Source organism: Aspergillus affinis, assembly GCF_023601865.1.
Source record: "Aspergillus affinis strain CMG 70 chromosome Unknown NODE_10_length_487445_cov_86_957759, whole genome shotgun sequence".
Lineage (NCBI taxonomy): Eukaryota > Fungi > Ascomycota > Eurotiomycetes > Eurotiales > Aspergillaceae > Aspergillus > Aspergillus affinis.
This window is the reverse complement of record NW_026515791.1, coordinates 232998-252587: the sequence shown is the minus strand read 5'-3', so window position 1 is coordinate 252587 and position 19590 is coordinate 232998. Positions and strand designations below refer to the sequence as shown.

General features: G+C 51.5%; 8 protein-coding genes across 8 annotated transcripts; 3 read left to right on the top strand and 5 right to left on the bottom strand.

The window, feature by feature from the left end:
* Nucleotides 1-1510: 1510 nt before the first annotated feature.
* KD926_000475 (uncharacterized protein) lies at nucleotides 1511-5850 on the bottom strand (the record flags this gene model as incomplete). Its single annotated transcript, XM_053096382.1, has 6 exons — nucleotides 1511-1857; nucleotides 1996-2182; nucleotides 4616-4677; nucleotides 4758-4840; nucleotides 4899-4955; nucleotides 5534-5850. 6 exons carry the CDS (start codon nucleotides 5848-5850, stop codon nucleotides 1511-1513), a joined length of 1053 nt encoding a protein of 350 aa, XP_052959545.1.
* A 673-nt stretch (nucleotides 5851-6523) lies between these two features.
* KD926_000474 (RNA 3'-terminal phosphate cyclase-like protein) lies at nucleotides 6524-7738 on the bottom strand (the record flags this gene model as incomplete). The annotated part of the gene is made up of 1 exon (XM_053096381.1): nucleotides 6524-7738. One exon carries the CDS (start codon nucleotides 7736-7738, stop codon nucleotides 6524-6526), a length of 1215 nt encoding a protein of 404 aa, XP_052959544.1.
* Nucleotides 7739-8047: 309 nt separating this feature from the next.
* Nucleotides 8048-8752, top strand: KD926_000473 (3-hydroxyanthranilate 3,4-dioxygenase; the record flags this gene model as incomplete). The annotated part of the gene is made up of 2 exons (XM_053096380.1): nucleotides 8048-8079; nucleotides 8206-8752. 2 exons carry the CDS (start codon nucleotides 8048-8050, stop codon nucleotides 8750-8752), a joined length of 579 nt encoding a protein of 192 aa, XP_052959543.1.
* An 832-nt stretch (nucleotides 8753-9584) lies between these two features.
* KD926_000472 (CAP-Gly domain containing linker protein BIK1) lies at nucleotides 9585-11624 on the bottom strand (the record flags this gene model as incomplete). The annotated part of the gene is made up of 1 exon (XM_053096379.1): nucleotides 9585-11624. One exon carries the CDS (start codon nucleotides 11622-11624, stop codon nucleotides 9585-9587), a length of 2040 nt encoding a protein of 679 aa, XP_052959542.1.
* Nucleotides 11625-12758: 1134 nt separating this feature from the next.
* Nucleotides 12759-14203, top strand: KD926_000471 (putative serine/threonine protein kinase ENV7; the record flags this gene model as incomplete). Its single annotated transcript, XM_053096378.1, has 3 exons — nucleotides 12759-12878; nucleotides 12981-13596; nucleotides 13662-14203. 3 exons carry the CDS (start codon nucleotides 12759-12761, stop codon nucleotides 14201-14203), a joined length of 1278 nt encoding a protein of 425 aa, XP_052959541.1.
* A 736-nt stretch (nucleotides 14204-14939) lies between these two features.
* Nucleotides 14940-16980, top strand: KD926_000470 (putative MFS transporter; the record flags this gene model as incomplete). The annotated part of the gene is made up of 7 exons (XM_053096377.1): nucleotides 14940-15133; nucleotides 15192-15399; nucleotides 15462-15478; nucleotides 15533-15635; nucleotides 15690-16222; nucleotides 16272-16730; nucleotides 16797-16980. 7 exons carry the CDS (start codon nucleotides 14940-14942, stop codon nucleotides 16978-16980), a joined length of 1698 nt encoding a protein of 565 aa, XP_052959540.1.
* A 113-nt stretch (nucleotides 16981-17093) lies between these two features.
* Nucleotides 17094-18110, bottom strand: KD926_000469 (glycoside hydrolase family 43 protein; the record flags this gene model as incomplete). The annotated part of the gene is made up of 1 exon (XM_053096376.1): nucleotides 17094-18110. The coding sequence occupies one exon, from the start codon at nucleotides 18108-18110 to the stop codon at nucleotides 17094-17096; it is 1017 nt and encodes a 338-aa protein (XP_052959539.1).
* Nucleotides 18111-18563: 453 nt separating this feature from the next.
* KD926_000468 (uncharacterized protein) lies at nucleotides 18564-19259 on the bottom strand (the record flags this gene model as incomplete). Its single annotated transcript, XM_053096375.1, has 1 exon — nucleotides 18564-19259. One exon carries the CDS (start codon nucleotides 19257-19259, stop codon nucleotides 18564-18566), a length of 696 nt encoding a protein of 231 aa, XP_052959538.1.
* Nucleotides 19260-19590: the final 331 nt, after the last annotated feature.

The following is a 19590-nucleotide window of genomic DNA, read 5'->3' as shown; positions in this document are numbered from 1 at the left end:
TTCTCATTCCCCGGGTAGCCAATAACTAGATGATGGGAAGAAATTAGAAATAAACGAAAAGAATATTAGGCGAAAGAAGGCTCTACGATGTAAATGAAAGTATTCAATTAGTATCTATTACAATCTTCTTAAATATTATGAATTACCTTTGAAGGTCCAATATCCTTGTACTCCTTCTTGGCGGATGCTGGTAAATAAAAGAATACATCGCACCAACTGTCAAGGAATAATGAATGAAATGGATTGAAACCATTAAACTACGAATATCATGTCAAATGTTGATTGAGTGGTTGTGGTTTCCGTGTGTATAAATATTGAAAGTGTAAAGTTCACAGCACGTACGGGTTGTGGGAGGAATATACCCAAGCATATTCTCCCACCTTACATCTAATTTCCGTCGAATCATTCTATGGATATGTTCCCAGAAATCTAACTACAGCATTATAATATAAATGATACCAAGGGGCCCAGAGAAGCTTCAGATTATGTAAATATCTGGGTCATTGTAGACCTTGGTCCGAACTTATTCAAGACACCCAGTCCCATGAGATGTCAAGAGACGATCCCCATTTCTTAGCTGTTGGGATGCCGTTCATGTTAATAGGTGTGCAGATGATACCGCTATAAGATGGTTGATCTATGCTCTTCCAGGATGCGAGACCCGGGGAATTTTCTGATTTACGAAGTGGAAGAATACCTGGAGATTCATGACATGATGGAATGATATTTGCGAAGGTCCATTCTATTCATCCATCGATATAAACCAAAAAAGCAGGAAGAAGCACAATAAGCATGAGAAATAAAATGAAGTCAACTATGCAGCGTAAACTCAGTGCATCACTTTTGGATGGACAAAGGTTCGTGTTCCTGGATAGTGCAGAAATCTGCAGGTGCTAGATACCTGCAATCCATTTCTACGAACTTGCCGGTTTTTCAGCTCTTTCAGATATTCATCGAGGCTCATGGTTTTAATTTCGGGCCTGACTTCGGCGTTCTGGATGTAGGTGAAGACTGAGAAATCGTCGTGTGAGCCCACCGAGTTTTGCGAATATAGAAGGAATAAGAAAGGCTTCATACCTATTGATTGAGTTTCACCCACTCTTTGGAGATTTTGTCGAGTTGGACCTGTGCTAATATCATGTCAGGGATTTTGTTTTTGAATTTGGAAGCCTTGTTGTAAAAGTCCTCGACCATAGTGCCCATGCTATCCCAGCCACCTTCGAGCATTTCGATGGTTTTTAGGGCCGGGCTGATAAGTTCACTGTACCTTCATTGCGGTCAAACTGGACTGCAAGGTCTTGTGTAGCTGAATTTCCTCTTTGTAGTCTTTTAACTTTTTGTTTAAATCCTGAATATCCGCCGTATATTTTTGATATCGCGTTGATTTTGACTATACATCACAGGCCCAACAATAGTACCCACCACGAGGCTTTCGCCTCAGGTCAGCATCTGCGCAGTGCCAATGGGATTTCAATTACTTACACCTAGATATACGCTGCTGTCAGCTCGTTCAAACGATCTGTGATCTACAGTTAGCCATGGATTGAAAGGCGGAAGAAGAAGACATGGCAAACTCATCACTGTCGATAGCGTTCTGGTCCTTATCTATAGCTTTGATGTTCTGGTTAATATCGGCTTGCAATTCCTTAATTGAGCCAAGGTCTTCGTCCAGAATGGCTCCCGTGTTCTCATCTAGAGCAGTGAGACGTGCGGCCAGTTCTTCACTTTTGTTGTCGAAGGCATCTAAAGCTTCCTCAATTTTCGTAATATGAAGTTTCACGGGAGCAATACTCTCGAGCAGGTCCTTAGTGATATCAACGATGGTCTGGCGGATTTCTTTTTGCGCGTCCGGATCATCTGTTGCGTTAAGAGTCTCGGCACTTATTCAGCATTATGACATAACTAACTAGTATGAATCATCTATATCTTCGTCCCCAGCATTTTCGGACTACTCGTAGATTTGCTGTGATAGAATGTTCATCTTTCTCCAGGTACACATGTTGTCGAATTCGCTGTCATCCGGGTCTGATTCCTTGACCCATTTCTTGCTTTCTTCGTCGTCATCCTCCACAAATGCCTTACATTCGTCACTCCAAAAAGGCGACACGTCACTTCGAGACCACCTCCATGGCTTGACCCTCCATATCTTCTTTACTCCGGGTCCGCTGGCTTGAGACTGGTGCTAGAGCGTTACATGAGTTGATCCTGACATCAAGATGCATCTACTTCATATATTGGAAGTATGCTTGCTTGCTGAGGGTGTGCAAGCCTAGTGCAGTTACTAGTTGTCTTCTTACAATTTCGGATTTTTCACAGTAAAATGAAAATCTATCGCGACAAAGAATATTGAATACAGCTTAGAATATAGGTTGGATGTATTTGATAATCCTAATTGCACCGTTTACGTTTAACATGGTCTGGACAAGCATTAACCTTCCTACACATCAGATAGCGACGGAGTAGCGACTTATCCCTTGAATGATGACGTTGTCACCTGACAAGATAGAATCAAGATCTCTTATACATTCCTTGAGTTAGACGTGAAACATTGATCGTCGCATATGCACGTTCGTTCCTATCTAAATCATCTGCGTACTGCTCTCGCAACCGGTGAGGTAAATCTCTCCCACGCCTAGTTGTCTTCACCTAATTTACCTCGTAGTAAGGGGCTCATTTGAATACTCTAATCAGTCTGAGATAATTGTTTATTGCTTTCGATTGTGATCTGCAGATTGCTTATTATCACATACCTACACTTCAGTCAGACCCGGGACCTTATGTAGACCATTCCAATGACGTGCTTCGACATTTACTAGACTCACAATCTGATAAGTATGGGCATTTTCTTGATTTCAATACCCCTTGCATTACAGGATGCTGATGACATACAAATATCTAGCGCCCGTAGCTATCTCACAGAGTTCCCTCAAACAACTGATTGACCATCTCTATCACTCGTTCTGTTTTCCAATTCCAATCTCCAGTTCTTCGGATATACGTGCCTAAGTCAACTACCCAAGACTAAATCTGACCTCACTATGAAGTTGCCTACTCTTTTGATCTCTTCTTTGATCTCACTGGTCCTCGCACAGCCTGAGGTAAGTTTGGTTTCTATATCTCACGAGTGTGATATGTTTCATCTAATATAAATCTGCGATCAGATGCCCCACACCAACAACCAAGCCGAGTCTGTCAGTGCCAACATGCATCGCGAGAACCATCAACCTGGAGAGGCCATTGCTGGTGTGAAACGCAACCCCTAGGAGCAGGTTGATAATGGTGGAGTTGGTGGAAGTGGTGGTAACGGAGGCTTGACAGATAATCTTGATGATTTACTATCTGGTGATGCTTCCAATCTTGGAGGCGATGGTGGCCTCGCGAGCGGTGTGGGCCTTTAAATTTGAGCTATTGAGAAAGTACTCTATGGGTGATCAAGGCCATGGGGATCGGATCACTCCTTGCCAGATGGTATGGCTATAGACGGCGGCGGTGGTACGGAGTTCTCGAAGGGGGATTATGTCCATTGATAATGAATAGACTCATTTCTTGGTCCCATGGCTCCTCTGCTGTTACCTGTTCATATCTTCTCATGTTTAAGCACGCCATGTCAGAGCATTGTCCGGTGTAGGTATCTCGGGAATCCCATGAGTTGCGATGTTACGGAACAAGAATGAAATGAATGGGACATGAGGCTTGCGTTTGTTGTCCTTCACAGCATGTTATCGAGACGAGCGGTTGATATATTCATTCTGTATCGGTGGGAGGGCTCAACGTGAGACGGGCGACTCACCATGACACTGACGTCAGATATACCACTGTGAGTCATGAACCGTCACACAACATGGTCTGTGGTCTTTCCCCCCTTTCATCTTTTCTACTTCATGCTTTTCAGATCTCATTGTTCTTCGCCAGCGCACGACCGGTCGATGATATGCAACGCTAAATACTCCATACTGTCGCTCGAAGTAAACAGCTAAAACCTGAAAGTCCACGACTAATCTTAGCCCCGAGCTCAAGAATCTCCGATGAGTTCACTAATCTGCCATGCTGTGACAGTGGTTCGGCTCAAAGTATCTGTAAGCTTGTTTGCCACCTGCGTCTTCTTCGAGCCAGTGAGGCTTGCATGGCTTTGCAGAAAACTACTGCAGGGGTCTAGAGTTGCACGGGAACGGGTGTAGATTGATCGATTTTCAGCTATAGGACTATATTTAAGCATAAACCAACTGTTTTCTGCTCCACTGCACCAGATCCCTTCGTCTACCGTGATCTTTTGAGGATACTCATGTATTGAATAGATCCTCTACGAGATACTAACGATGCCTATTGGATCATCTGTTGGACTTGTTACTATTTTTATTTGTGAGTAACAAAGATCTGTCCCCCCATTCCGGTCGCGAGAGTTGGCCGCTAGGTCAAGGGAAAACCCCTCAGGTAAAAACCCTGACCAGGACATGGATGATAAGTACATGATTTGTGAGCACAGGAATCCGAATTTCCGCCACTTCAACCAACCCCAACTCCTCAGAATGCTCTCCAACGAGAAATTGCTGCCCGGATGATGAAATGCTAAATCGCTCGTTAGACAAACCTTGCTTGGATTGCAGGGTCGACTTACGCTGCCAGGAAAAACCATTCGCTTCGCTGCGATGCGGGCGGAGTTTTTTTTTTTTAGCCAGCCTGGAGAATGTCAGTCGGGATCCGCAGACACAAAGGAGCAGATACAAAGGAGCGATGCACTTACAAGCTCTGTCACTTACTGGGCGGGCCCACGGGGCAGCTACTGGAGAGGAGCTCGATCAGTTCTTCACCGAATGCCTTGGCTTTTGGCAGCAGATGGTATCTGCAATTAAAGTTAATGAACGAACGGGAGTCACAGGCGTAAGACAGTAACTACTCACGCTTTCTCGGGCAAGACGCCGCTGGGCCCGCAGTGTGAACGATTGTTTTTAGCCAGCCTGGTGGTCATCAGCAGTCGCTCGACCAGGAGGTGGGATCTTGGGTGACTTACAAGCTCTGTCACTTACTGGGCTTGCCCACGGTGCCAAGCCAATTGGAGAAAGAGAGGGCCAAGGTGTCCATGGAGGCATGAAGACGAGCATGGGGTCGGCATATGCCGTGCGGAAGTGGAGGCCTACGCCGGGTTAGAACCATGCATGCAGCAAGAGCAAGGGAGGATGCCGTCTCCTCACCTGAGCATGTCCCTTGAGGGAGCTGGCCTGCGGTGTGAGAATTTTTTTTAGCCAGCCTATCGAGTTTGTCAGTAGGAGGATCCAAGTTGGAAGGAGCAGACGTGACTCACAAGCTCTGTCACTTACTGGGCCTGCCACGATGCTAGGCTAGATGCTCTGCCAGGAGGATGGTAAATTCAAAGCTGCAAAGGAACCGAAGCCCATCTCAAGTGACCCTGAGAAGCTCGAGAGCCATGTGTTAGTATCATTTCGCGTGGTAGAACCACCGCGAAGTCATGTCTGACATCGGGCGTGGGTGCCTAAGAGAGCCCACAGATCAGCAACAGCCTGGAGGAAGGACTTACTGGCATGAGCGAGCATCTAGAACGAGAATCGGGACTGGCTGGTATGATGCAGATGTTGTAAATGGCAGGCGTGGCTGATCGTGCCGTGTGTGGGACTCTGAAGCAGTGGGGGAAGGTGAGATGGAGAGAGAAGAGAAGTGTGGAGGAGGGAAGGAGGGAGAGAGGGAAAGAGGCCAGCAGGCAGCAGCCGAGGCGAAGAAGCAGGCAACGATGGTGCAATCTGCTGGTGAAGGAAGGAGCGCGAAAGCGTGACGTCGTACCTGTCGGATTGGGAAGTCGTGATGGACGGCGGCCAGGAGGTTCCGTTTACCTGGCATCAGAGAAGAACCAGGGAGATTTCGGGGGACTTCAGGAGAATCAGAGAGATGGAAAGCAGTAAAAAGAATCAGATTGCCTCGGTGGATTGCGCGTGGTGGTTATTATATACAAAAAGAGCCAAGGGGCCAGGAGCGAGTGCACACCGATCTCCCCCCTGGTCATGAGGCCCAACTGCCAACAAAAAAAACCCCGAACTGTCCATTCCCATTCCAATGCCACGACCCATTTACCATTTCTCTCCCCCAGCGGTGACAGTGTTTCACCTCAATTGCGCTCCCTTGCAGACAAAGCGAAGTTGTTGTCCGCTTGGCGTGAACGCCGCCACGTGGCTCGGAGCCAATGATCGGAGCGGTGAAATGTCTGGCTGCATACGTGGTGTCCCTCGCTTTCGAATGAAGCCCGACCGTCCCAAGTTAGGCAGATATATATAATCTCACCTCACTTACGTGGTGTTCGGGTCGTTCGTCGTTCGTGCAAATCTGAAACCGCTTCTCTCCACCCCCCTCCGCCAACGGGTTCCACACGGACCCTCTCTGAGAAGTCGGATGCATCGACGGATCCCTTGCAAGCTGGCGGCATTCTGAAACACCGCTGTAACCAAGATATAAATTTCTCGAGAAGACAAACAGGGGGCAGCCAATGGTGGTGAAGCCCTCTTCGGATCGTCGGCCATCAGGCGACTTTACGTCCGACGTTACCAATGCCTCGTCCAACCACGCTGATAATGACGTCGCCATTCTCATTCTCTCCGGCAGCATCGCGAAGTCCCCAACCGGGCGCACCGAATTTGGAGAGATCGCGGGCCAACTGAATGGTGCTCTCGTCGGCGATCACGTCGCGACCGACTTGAAGGCGACCAACGTCCTCCGATCCCATCGTCATCAGGCCGAGCATGGTGGGCACGGCAGCCGGGGCAACGCAGCCGCCTTTTGAGACGACCTCTAGCAACTGATAGGCGCACTGTTTCCCGATGTCCTCAGGCGGCTGGCCACCCGAAGGCGGAGACGCGACATCCGCGGAAAATAGACAGCCTGTCGACGATTCAGCCACTAGCGACAACCCAAATCCAAGCCCAACCTTCTTTTTCGCCGACGCATTGGTCTTCTCGGGAGCGGGCACAAGTGGCGCGGGAGACATATCAGAGAAGATGTAGGTGTCCGGCGACAAGGGGTTCAGGATCCCACGGGCGGTTTCGATCATTCGTGCGTTGTTGGAGCCTGAAACGCCGACAGAATAAGCCACTCCGCGAACCCTCTTGATCTTGCCGGCATTCATCAGGTGCAGGGTCTTCGGCAGGCGGACTTGATGACCAAAGACCAGCTGAACTTCTCCCCCACCACCGCGGCCATGTAGACCCGGATTGGATCGTCGAAGGACCCGAAGCTCGATGTTGTTGAAGATCCCAAATTGGTTGTAGAGAGGTAGGATGGCCGTGCGCACGCTGTCCACCGACATGTCGCCAGTTGGCGTAGACGACGTAATCACACCGGGACCCGTAAAAAGCACTCTCATAGGAGCCTTGGAGAAGGGTGCGAGAAGGCAGAGAGGCAAAAGATAGTAGCTGACACCGCGATTACACCCAGCCGGGAGCTCATGCTTGATGACACCACTGCTGTTGGCACCGTTACCAGTCGCGCTGCCCGTGATTAGACCAGGCTTATAAACGAGAATTGTTCCGGTGTAGGAGATTTCCATTTGCGATCCATTGGTGACGGCCTCCAGCAAGCGGAGGAAGGAAATTTCGTACGGCGCCAGACCGGGGTTATCAGATGAAGGGCGGATCTGAGAGATATGAATGGTTCGGCCAGTTAAGGTCGCGAAAACTAGGCGATATACGAAATTTTTATGGGAGGTGAACCGGAGGGGAGGCTGCGAGGTCGACGACATATTGACGAAATGGGATACTCTCCGGATCCCCGTGGTGGAAGAATTAGACGGTGTTGATGCTTTGGACCGCTATTGGATCTCCGAGAAAGAAAAAAATGCGGCCGCAGGAAAAATGATCGGGGGTGCATTCTTCCGTTCCGGAGCCGGAGTTTATCCCGCGGTTATCTCCGGGCGGAAGATGCGCATCATCTACTCGTCGTTATCTGATGATTATGAATCAGACCTCTTCCCTCGATTCTATTATCTATCGCGACAACGCGTGAGGCTCACCTTTGGACGAATACCTCACACTTTTGTATAAGTGCCACAATGCTTCAACCAGCTCTCAACATCCCAAAATGGTAACACAAGCTCTTCAGTCCGCAATTTCGACTCTGCCCCTCCCCCGCAGTACTTTTTGCGCCAGAGACATTCCACAATCCACATTCCACAACCGCATGAGAACCCCACTGATTCCAAAACGACAGGCTCGAGTCCAACTCGCATCTCCTCCAACCCCCTGTTAACAACTACTGCGTGTATCATCCGTCCGCGCCTGCCACCTCCGGCTACACCGTGATGATCGTCGGGGGCCCGAACGCGCGAACCGACTACCACATCAACTCGACGCCGGAGTTCTTCTACCAACACCGCGGCTCGATGCTCCTCAAGACTGTCGACACCTCCGTCTCGCCCGCCGTCTTCCAGGACATTCCCATTCACGAAGGATCCCTGTTCCTGCTGCCAGCCAACACGCCGCACAGCCCAGTGCGGTTCCGCGACACCGTGGGGGTCGTGATGGAGCAGCCGAGGGAGAAGGGCGCGGTGGACGTGATGCGGTGGTACTGTCGGGGTTGTGAGCAGGTGGTGTGGGAGAAGCAGTTCGTATGCACGGATCTGGGCACGCAGGTCAAGGAGGTGGTGGAGGAATTTGCGGGCGACGAACAAAAGCGGACCTGCAAGGCGTGCGGCACCCTTGCGGAGAGCAAATACAGGGAAGGGGAGGTTGTGCAGCCGCCCAGGTTTCCGGAATAGGGGGTCAGAGTGGGTTGAGTGGGGTTGAGGGATGTTATCTATCTGGGTATTTAATCTACGAGGTGATGTTGTGACGAAGCGAAAACGAAAGGCCTGGTGCGGCAGGCCCGATGGTATGAGGTTATGATGATGCCGAGTGCATGTCACATCACGCTCCATTCGATATTATCAAATTCATATGTAATTATCAAACAAGAGGGGAGTATACAGTAGGGTAGTCTTGAGATTATCTGGATTAGTCTAGACCAAGTCTAGTGTATGTATAAGGAGAGAGAAAAATGAGGGTTCAGATGTTAAGGTACGCTGGAGAGAGATAGGATAGTGGGAGGTGACGCGGAGTAGATCAACAATTCGGAACGAAAGACACGGAAACAAAAAGGCCATAGACATGGATATGCAATACAGGTGGACCGGCCAATATGCTGACCCGGGCAGGCATTCTATGAAGTTTCGCCCAACTGAAAGAGAGATTGGATATCAAAACATGAACCAGGACAACAGCCAACAGCCGAAAAATAAAACAAGATTCTGGAAGGCTCGAAGAGAATCAATGATCTCCGGAAGCGCAATCAAAGAAGAGAAGACATAACGCACGATTAAAGGTAATAAGCAATTCACTATCGCCGAGTCGGCGAAGAAACGGGCCCGCTCAAAGACTGCGTCTTGCATCAACTAGGCGAATATCTCAAAAAAGGTTGTAAGGGGAAAAAGGATAAAAGAGAGAAAGATAAAAGGGAAAAGGAAAAAGAAAAAGAAAGGTAGGGGAAAAGAAGCCACTAGGGTCATCAATGACCGTGTTTCATCAATAGACATTCAAAACAATGAGTTTCGATCAATCATCAAATGGGCAGTCGATGCTTTCGTGCCCATCCTTCTCGCATAGAGCGCACCATTTCGAATCATCCACGACTCCGCTGGACTTGCCGGCGACTGCATCCATGGAGGAGGAAGAGGGCAGGCCTCCCACTCCTTTTAGTCCTTCCATGACCACGTCCCGCCCGGTTTTCTGAGGTGCGGTACTCTCTTCGTTGCTCGACGAGGCAGTGTCTATATCCGTAGAGGCGCTAGGAGTGGTCTTCTCATCAGCAGACACCTCGTGGGATTCCTCCTTGGAGGAAGGGGCTTTGCTTTTGTTGTCGGCACCGAACATGTTCGTGCAGCTCAGGATGTCGTGACCGCCGGTTTCACAGATCTCGCACCACAATGAGCCGCCGTCATCAGAGCGGCCATCGGATTCATGCATGGTCTCTAGGCGATGGTGGGACGAGTCCGACGGACGGCGAAGAGGGCCGGGGTAGGCCTGGTATTGCTGCTCCTCGTGCTGAGGCTGATCATGCCAGTCGCTAGGTACCACGGTGCGATCCGACAGCCGGTGCGCATGGTTGATTGTATTGGCACCTCCGATTTTCCCCGTCGAGCTCGACGGTTTGTGCTGGGCAGGCGCGGCCGTGACGGTGGAACTGCGAGTCCGACCGGCACCGTTGAGCTGCAACTGCTGAAGCTCACGCTCAAGCTCTTCAATACGGAAGGTCTTACGTTCCGTGATCCGCTCAAATTCCTGCACGCGTTGTTCCAGGTCAGAGACGTGGTCTGGATCATGCTCCGGGCCGCCGTTCGTTGCGTAGCCATTCTGGAGTGTAGGCAAGCTATGGTCGCCTCGGCTTAGGGAATGGATGATCGCTTTGAGCCCGCGGATTTCATCGTCCTTCTGGTCTAGTTCCCGGGAGTGCTGCTGGCCGTCCGCGGTGCCGTGGGCCTCTTGCAGCGTCGCGGAGTTGTCGCGCTCCTTCTTCAACTCCAGTTTCGTCCTCTCCACCTCTCCTCGCAGGAATTCAACTTCCGCGCGGGCTTCAGCCTCGCCGCGCCGAGCATCCTCCAGACCCTCCTCCAATTCCGACACTAACTCCTCCAGCTGCTTGAGTTGGCGGGCAACCTCCTCCACGTCCTCCCCCCGGTCTTGTAGCTCTTTGTTCGCTTGCAGTAGTTCATCCAGGCGCTGTTCGTAAACACGTTCGGTCTCCGACGCAGCCACCTCCAGCGTATCCAAGGTACTTCGGAAATCGGCCCGGTGCAAGTCGAACTCCGCCGTCAACTGGGCAATTCTCTCGTTCTTCTCGCGCAGTTGAGCCCGGATGGATAGGGCATCGGATCCCTCCAGCTCCTCCAACGTCCGCTGGAAATCAGCAAGCGTGTGGGTTTGTTCGTCCAGCTGCTTATCGCGGTCAAGCAGTTGCTTCTCCAAGCTCTTCACCTGGTCCCGCAACTCCTGCATCTCCGCCACCATCACATTGTTGCGGTGGAAGTCGGAAGTCCGCGTTGACGACACGTCATCGTCGGCACTCACACGAGAGGGCGGTCGGTCGGACGCGCGGGACGGGGGCTTGACGGGACTGCGCGGGTAGCCGTTGGGACTGGGCCCGGTTCTCGAGGCGGCGGAGGGGGTACGGAGACCGGCCAGGGTGAGCTTGGAGGGCGGAGGGCCGCGAGGAGATTCGGGACGTGGCAGCGAGGGCCGTCTCATGCGTGGAGGCCGCACCGACGAGCTGGGACCGACGGATTTGCTGAAGTTCACGGGCCGAGACGGAGTCGGGGGGTTAACGGTGACGGAGGCCGGACCGGAGGGTCGCTTCGTGACGTATTTGTTGTTGTTCATGGGCACGAAGATGCCGGAACCTGGCACGGAGGTATTGAAGTATTTCTTGCCTTCAACATCGCCACTGTTCTTTCCTCTCCTGGCATGTTCCGAGGCCAGTTCAATGCCCGCAAACTTGCCCGGTTTCCCAGCCACGCCACCCAGGTATTTCACGGTGCCGTGCATACCCCCGGGGACGTTCACCAGATCCCCGACCTGGACTTCGTCGAGCGGCGCCATTTTGCGAGGGGATGTGTTGGGCGGCGACACCGACTAAGAAAAAGAGAGGCCCACAACGGGGGGAAAGAAGAGAGCAAGAGGACGTCAGTGGGATTTAATATAGGCAACAGAAAAGGGAGGACCGCAGAAAGGCAGACAGGTCAGAATAAAAAAACAAGAAAGGAAAGAAAAAAAAGAAGAAAGAGAGGGAATCAAGCGAGGAGGAAATAGGAACGCAAGAAGGGAACGAGAGGGGGCAGAGGAGTGACCGATCATAGACGCGGGCTCATAGTGTCGAGAAATCGAGCTACTAGTTCGTCCTGCTCGGAGGATTGTTTTCTGGATGAACGGCCTCAGTTGGGCAGCGAAGGGCAAATCCACTTTTCCGTCGGCAGTCGAAAGGTGTACCCAGAGCAGCAGCCTGGCCCTGCAATTTTAACGGCTGTAATGCCCTTGTCTCAGAAATTCATTTGGCCGTTGGGCGTCCTTTTGTTATGTTTAATTTTTTTTTTCTTGTTTCTTCAAGGAGCATCACAGGAGTCTAGGAGAGAGGTGCATAACTAGTTATAGTTAACTTACCACTGTACATGACAGATTATGTCATCTGCATAAGGGTATTGTCACACGGACCATACGGCGGTATCGCTGCCTCAGTCTCCGATAGTATGGCCTGAGGTATTCTTTCTGGTGTGCAATTTAATTTATCTACGATTGATGTAAAATAGAGAGGACCAGAAAGGCACGGGAATCAATGATCGAAATATCAAACAATAAACCCGAGTACAAGTGTCCCCAAATCAATTCCCAATCCCTCAATCCATCGCTGACTCGTCTTTCTTGGCTTGGGTCTGTCTCCCCTTACCTTCCAGACCTTCTTCCGGCCACTTGTCTGTCTCTCTTCCCTCCCTCTCCCTCTCTTTCTCCCTTACTCCGTACTCCAAAGTCCAATTCCGACCAGACCCAATAATTTCCCCGTTCGCATCCACGCCTTAACGGTGGAGCTCATCCGTCACCACGATCTGCTGGTCTGGCGCTTTGCCCACGGGCTGTCTCTCTCCCTTCCCTTCCCTTTCCTTCCCTTGCCCTCCCCCGGCTTTGCTCGGTCGCTTGCTGGAAATTCCTATGATCCATTAGAACACTTGAATCGCCCTCAACATGGCTCAATACTTTTTCGACCTCCTTTATAACTTCACGGATTGCATGTGCTGTTTCCCCAGCACGCCGCAACTAAAAATCAACAACCGCAGCTTCAAATTGTTACGCCTTCTCGGTGAAGTCAGTGATACCTTCAACTTCAATCATCTTGCTTTTTTTTTTTTTTATCTGCTGTGTGTCATCTCAGAAGATTGCTAGCTAACACTCCGCGCACTCGACTAGGGTGGTTTTTCGTACGTCTACCTCGTGCAAGACAAGTCGACGTCAGAGCTGTTTGCGCTCAAGAAAATCCGATGTCCGTTCGGCCAGGAATCCGTCTCCCAGGCGCTGAAAGAGGTGGAGGCCTACAACCTATTCACCAACCAGACCAACATCATCCACTCGATAGACCATTGCGTCTCGACTGAGCCGGGCTCGAAATTCCGATCGGACGGGGGCGACCCCGGTTCCAAGACCGTTTACATCCTGCTGCCGTACTACCAGCGCGGAAACCTTCAGGACTCGATCAATGCCAACCTGGTCAATCACACCCGATTCCCCGAAAAGCGACTCATGGTGTTGATGCTGGGTGTCGCTACGGCCCTGCGATCGATGCACCAGTACCGTGTGAAGAGCGGCGCCGGAACCACTCGTAAAGCGAAGGCTGTGAGACGCGAGGGTGAGGAGGCGGATGCGGAGGTCGGCATGCGCATGCCGAAACCGAAACGACGCGCCAGCCAGAAGGTGGATGAGGACGACGAGGAAAATGAACCGTTGATGGATGACGAGGTCACACGAAGCCAGGAAGGTATCCAGGACGGCGATCTGCGCCCGTATGCGCACCGCGATATCAAACCCGGTACGGCTTACCCTGGTCCTGAATGACCACCCAAGGTAGATGGCAAGACTAACGGATGCTTGCAGGCAACATCATGATCGACGACGACGGACAAACCCCGATTTTGATGGATCTCGGCTCGCTGGCCCCCAGCCCCATCGCCATTACCTCGCGTTCGTTGGCGCTGGCGGTGCAAGACACCGCCGCGGAGCACAGCACGATGCCATACCGAGCACCCGAACTTTTCGACGTCAAGACCGGGTCCGTCATCGACACCAAGGTGGATATCTGGTCGCTGGGATGCACGCTGTACGCATGCTTGGTGGGTAAAAGTCCCTTCGAGGCTCGCAGCGAAGAGACCGGTGGTAGTCTGAGCATGTGCGTGCTGGGTGGAGACTGGAGGTTCCCCGACGAAAAACCGAGCACGGGCAAGGGCAAAGGCAAGGCTGGCGAGGAAGCGCCCAAGGACGGCGCCACGTCGATCAGTCCGGCCGTCAAGGAGGTTGTCCGCAAATGTCTGCTGGTGGAACCGGCGGAGCGCCCGGATATCGACGAACTGATTCAGATCCTGAAGGATGTTATCACGGAACTCGGGGACGATGAAAATTTGGCCGGTAGCTCGAGCTAAGAGAAGGATCACTCAAAATTCTGCCTGAGTTTACGTTCAACGTTGAAATTGCTGGTCTTGTATTATTTTTCTCACGCGTCTGGCGTTATCCGGGACCGACCGGATTGTATCATATGTGCCTAACCCTGAACATATCTTCTCTCTCTGGTCTCCTGGCGGCGGACTAGTTTCAGATTACATTTTGTTATCCTACAATTGCATTTGCATCGACCGCAGCGGGTTTTCTGCGGACGTGGACAAGAATTTGAATTGGTTTTTCCTGTAGACTGCCCGATAGCGTCCAGCTAAGCTCCTCGATCTGCTCCTCCCAAGGCACTAAAGGGCGACTCCGCACGAGGGCGAGTGGCTCCATTGACAGGCGGCACCGCGCATCCCCGCTTCTTCTCCAACTTATCAACCCTCGCTTTCTCTCTTCTCGATAACAGGCCGATGTCACCTCGGAGATCGTCCTCATCATCATCATGATTGGATCCTTCGGCATAGCGGACTCTTCTCCGACCTGCTTATCAGCTATTGGGACTGTCAAAAGGTGGAGATGACACAAGAATCCAATAGTGGCTGATGAAATGCAAGGGATTGGACTCGCTGTCTGCTGATTCGATGTCGGACAGAGTTTATATTCCGGCTTTCTTCGACAATTCTTCCTGAATTCCTTTTTGTTCCTTCAACGTCATCCTGCCAGCTGAACCAGTTCTCGCTCTTCTGCCCGTTAACCACCCACCCACCCACACACAACATGGCACCGTCTGTGGACCGGGACGCAATTCCGGGCACGTTTACTCTAGTGGACCTCGAACATGTCATGACGAGTCAGCATTTGGATCGAGGGGATAGCGATATCGTCCTGGTGCCTCAGCCGTCTAATGATCTAGATGATCCGCTGAATTGGTCTCCGAGACGGAAGCTGATGTCTACGGTCTGCGTGAGCGTGTAAGTCAGGCCGATCTCATCGAGATTTCGGTAATGCCGTTCGCTAAGATCTGTCAAGATACACCTTGTTTAATGGAATCGCATGCTCTGTCGTCTATTCGGTCTTGGTTCCCCTTTCCGAGGCGACGGGTGTCAGCGTCAGTACGTTGAACGAGGGAACAGGGTTTCTGTTTCTACTGGCCGGTTGGGGACTCTTGTTCTGGCAGCCGTTTGCGCTGCAGTACGGCAAACGGTTGACTTATATCATCTCTCTGGTTGGAGCAGCGGTGAGATGTACTTCAACCAATATAGAAGAGACAGAGTAGCTGACCACGAATCGTTCGAATAGGGCGCTTTAATTTGGGGGTAAGAATTATGCAAATGCACATAATAGCCACGACGCTGACAAAAAAAAAAAAGCCCATTCATAAGCAACAACGGACAATGGATTGGCCGAAGCATTCTTGCTGGATTCTTCACGGCCCCGATTGAAGCTCTTCCAGAGGTGTCTGTCACGGACGTGGTGAGACACTTCCCCTCTCTCACCCTCCAAAGATCTACTCGCTGACGGTATCAGTACTTCACCCATGAGCGAGGAACATATATGGCTCTGTACGCCTTCTTTCTCGCAGGAAGCAATTACTTTGCGCCGGTTATCTGCGGGTTCATCGCCGAGTACCATGGCTGGCAATGGGTGTTCTACTGGCCGGCTATCTTCTGCGCCGGCGCCATTATATTTCTGTTCTTCTTCATGGAAGAGACAAATTATTCGCGCGACACGGGCCATTCCACGGCAATGGGGGATACTGTCGAGCCCTCCACCACGACTTCGGAACAAGGAGATCAAGAGAAGGTGGCGCCGGTTGCCTCGCGAGGGGATACGGCATACGGCACGATCTACCCGAAAAAGACGTACATCCAGAAACTATCCCTGTGGGGACCACGGCAGCCCAGGAACAACATGCTGCGGCGACTCTACCACACACTGTACTATCTCTCGTGGCCGGTGATCTTCTACGCGGGTTTCTCGTACGGGTCGTATCTGGTGTGGTTCAACGTGTTGAATGGTACCGCATCGATAATCTTGGGTTCAGCGCCATATAACTTCAGGTATATTTCCTTCCTTCAAGATTCTGAGAGCATGACTGACCCAGTGAAGCTCTTCTATGGTTGGTCTTAGTTACGTTGCGTGCTGCATCGGGGTCGTTCTTGGGTATGCTTCCCTTCTCACCTCGTTCTCACCTCGTTCTTACTGCATATATGAGCAACATAATGACAAGTATGGCAGGTCCCTATTCACCGGCCGCTTCAGCGACTGGCTGACCATTCGGCTTGCGCGGCGCAACAACGGAATCATGGAGGCAGAGCAGCGTCTCTGGCCCTTCGCAATCTGTCTGATCACAGTCCCAGGATCCTTAATCCTCTGGGGCGTGGGCGCAGCGCACCATGTCCACTGGTTCGGACTGTTAGTTGCCATGTGCGTTCTTGCCATGGCTAATGCGTGCGGTATCACGCTCAGCGTCAACTACCTAGTCGACAGCTACCGGGAATTGAGTGGTGACGCCATGGCCAGTATTATTTTGGTGCGGAACACGATGTCATTTGCCATTGGATATGGGTGCGTTTCAGAACCTCTATTGTAGGAATGTGGACATATGCTAACGTTGAGACCATCGATGGACAGGATCACCCCGTGGATCAACAACCTTGGGTACCAGAACTGTTTTATATCAGCCGCTTTCATTGGCATGGCCTGTTCCGCCGTCTTCCTGGTGATGATCCGATGGGGGAAGACGTTTCGAACCCGCAGTCGCGAGAAGTACTGGAAGCTGGTGGAAGAGAACTGGGAGAAGGGGATGAGCCATTGAAAATATTGAACGTCTTTATGTATCCACTAGGTAGTCCATAGAAGGAACGAGCATAACATACACCCCCAAACCTCATCATCCGTTTATTTATTCCTTCCTTCAAACGCAATCCCTCACTTCAGATAAATGTCCCCCTTCTCATCATACCCAATCTCCCTCATCTTCACATTCCTCAGATGACTCACCCCCTTGGACAGCTCGCAATCATGATAAAACAAATACCACCGCCCCCGAAACTCCACGATAGAATGATGCGTCGTCCACCCAACCACAGGCTCCAAGATCCGGCCCCGATACGTAAACGGACCCCAGGGACTCTCGCCCGTCGCATACGCAAGGTAATGCGTATCGCCCGTCGAGTAACTAAAGTAGTAAGTCCCCTTATACTTGTGCATCCAGGCAGCCTCGAAGAACCGTCTCTCGTGATCATCCGCCGCAATGGGGTTGCCGGTCTCGCCGTCAAGAATCTGTAGTTCCTGCACGGGCGTGTCGAATGATAGCATGTCTTCGCTGAGTCGCGCTACCCGAGGGAATAAGGCTCGTTCGCCCGCTCCGGACGGTTCCTGTGGTCCGGTTTTCGAGGCGTCGAAGACCCATTCCCCTTCTTCTCCTTCTCCCTTGGACTTGGACCAACACTGTAACTGCCCGCCCCAAATGCCCCCGAAATACAAATACCCTCTTCCATCACCGCTCTCGTCCACAAACGCTGCCGGATCAATACTATAACTCCCCTTAATGAAGTCCTTCTCGGCCTTGAAAGGCCCCTCAGGCTTCTCGCCGCTCGCGACCCCAATCCGAAACAGGCCGTCGTGGTCCCTCGCGGGGAAATACAGATAGTATTTGCCATTGCGGAAGGCCGCGTCAGGAGCCCACAGCTGCTTCGAGGCCCAGGGGACGTCGGCGGTGGAGAGGACAACGCCGTGGTCGGTCACGAGGTTGCGGTTGTCTGGGTCGTCGAGGGAGAAGACGTGGTAGTCGGCCATGGCGTATTGGTCACCGTTGTCGTTGAAGGGGACGTTGGATTCGATGTCGTGCGAGGGGTAGATGTAGATTTTATCGTTGAAGACGTGGGCGGAGGGGTCGGCAGTGTAAATGTGGGAGATGAGGGGGGGTGGTGAAGAGGACGACATTTTGGTTGGATTGAACTCGTTCTTTCTTTGATTATAGTGAGGATTAAAGTGAATGGAGTGAGTTGGGATGCAGGACTATGGAGTAGTAGGAAGTTATATATTCATGCGTGGCGCTGTTTTATCCGCCGCGCCGGCTAAAGACGCCGTCGTAGTTGAAGACCAAGAATTTACCCCGCGGCAGGACAGTCAATTACGGCTAAACGGAGGAATTGTCGTCAGGAAAATTCTCACTAAGGAGTTAGTATGCATCTATAGGGCTAATGGGCTGGTTGGCTCATGAATCTTGGTTGAAATAGACCAGAGAAACCGGTAACAAATCAAAAAATCAACAAGGGATCATAGAAAAAAAAAAAAAAAAAAAAAAAAAAAAAAATTGCTTGCTTAAAGGCTAAGAAATGCATTGAGAATGAGTTCTGTATAATGGGCTGAATTCCACTTATCTCAAAACCTCTATCAGTATCCATTCATCTTCAACCGCATCGCGGCGTCCGAGTCCTCTCGTGCATACAGCAGACACTCCTGCCACTCGCGATCCATACGGGCCAGCATCTCCGCCTCGGTTTCTTCCGGCGGTGCTGCTGGCTGGGCTGGCGGTTGTGGAGGCGGCGGGCCGGAAGGGATGATGTAGTCCGGGGAGGTATCCATCTCATCGTCATCATAGATGTAGTCTTCGTCGAAGCTGTCCTCAACGGGCGACTCGCAGCCGTGGAGTCCAATAAAGCGACCGAAGCGGCGTCGCTTCGTGTCAAGGTCTACGCCACTCTCGTCGGAGGTGCCCACCCAAGGAGGGATGGTGACGGGGTAGTAGGATGTAGCGGCCACCGGGGGGTACACCTGATGGTAGTGGCGTGCTAGGTCATCCAGCTGGGGGGAGGTCAACAGGTGATAGGCAAGGATGGTGCAGGGGAATCCGGGGTGTTGAAGGCCCGTAGTGCTGGAGACGAGCGGACAGAGGGGGGTTTGGAGGTGATTCACGACGGAGTAAAATACTGGGTTTATCTGAGAGGGAAAGCCACTGTCAACCGGCCACGCCGTCGTGCAGTTCGACGTACTGGTCGCGGGTGAGCAGACATACTGAACGCCGGTGGGCTTGGGAGTCGGGGGATCGACTGAGAGACGGCGAGGAGGAGTCGAACGATTGCCCTTCATCTTCGACAGGGTTATATGATACAACAAGAAACAATGAACAATGCAACAATCTTCATACCTGGGCAGGGCGATAGACACTTTATATGGTGGGACTATATCCGTCAGCAAAGAGGATTTCTGCAAAGGTAAAGATTGGACGTATACGAGTTGCAACGGATTGAACGTGGTGAGCAGACCAGATGGATGATGGTGATTTAAATGTTGCTGGTGGAGAAAGAAAATCAAAGACGCGACAACAAATGAGTTTGTCTTTGTCAGGATATAGTGACTCCCAAGCTGGGTCTTTGTGTCAATTCCCATTGAAACTACACACGTTGTGCCGCCTTGTCTA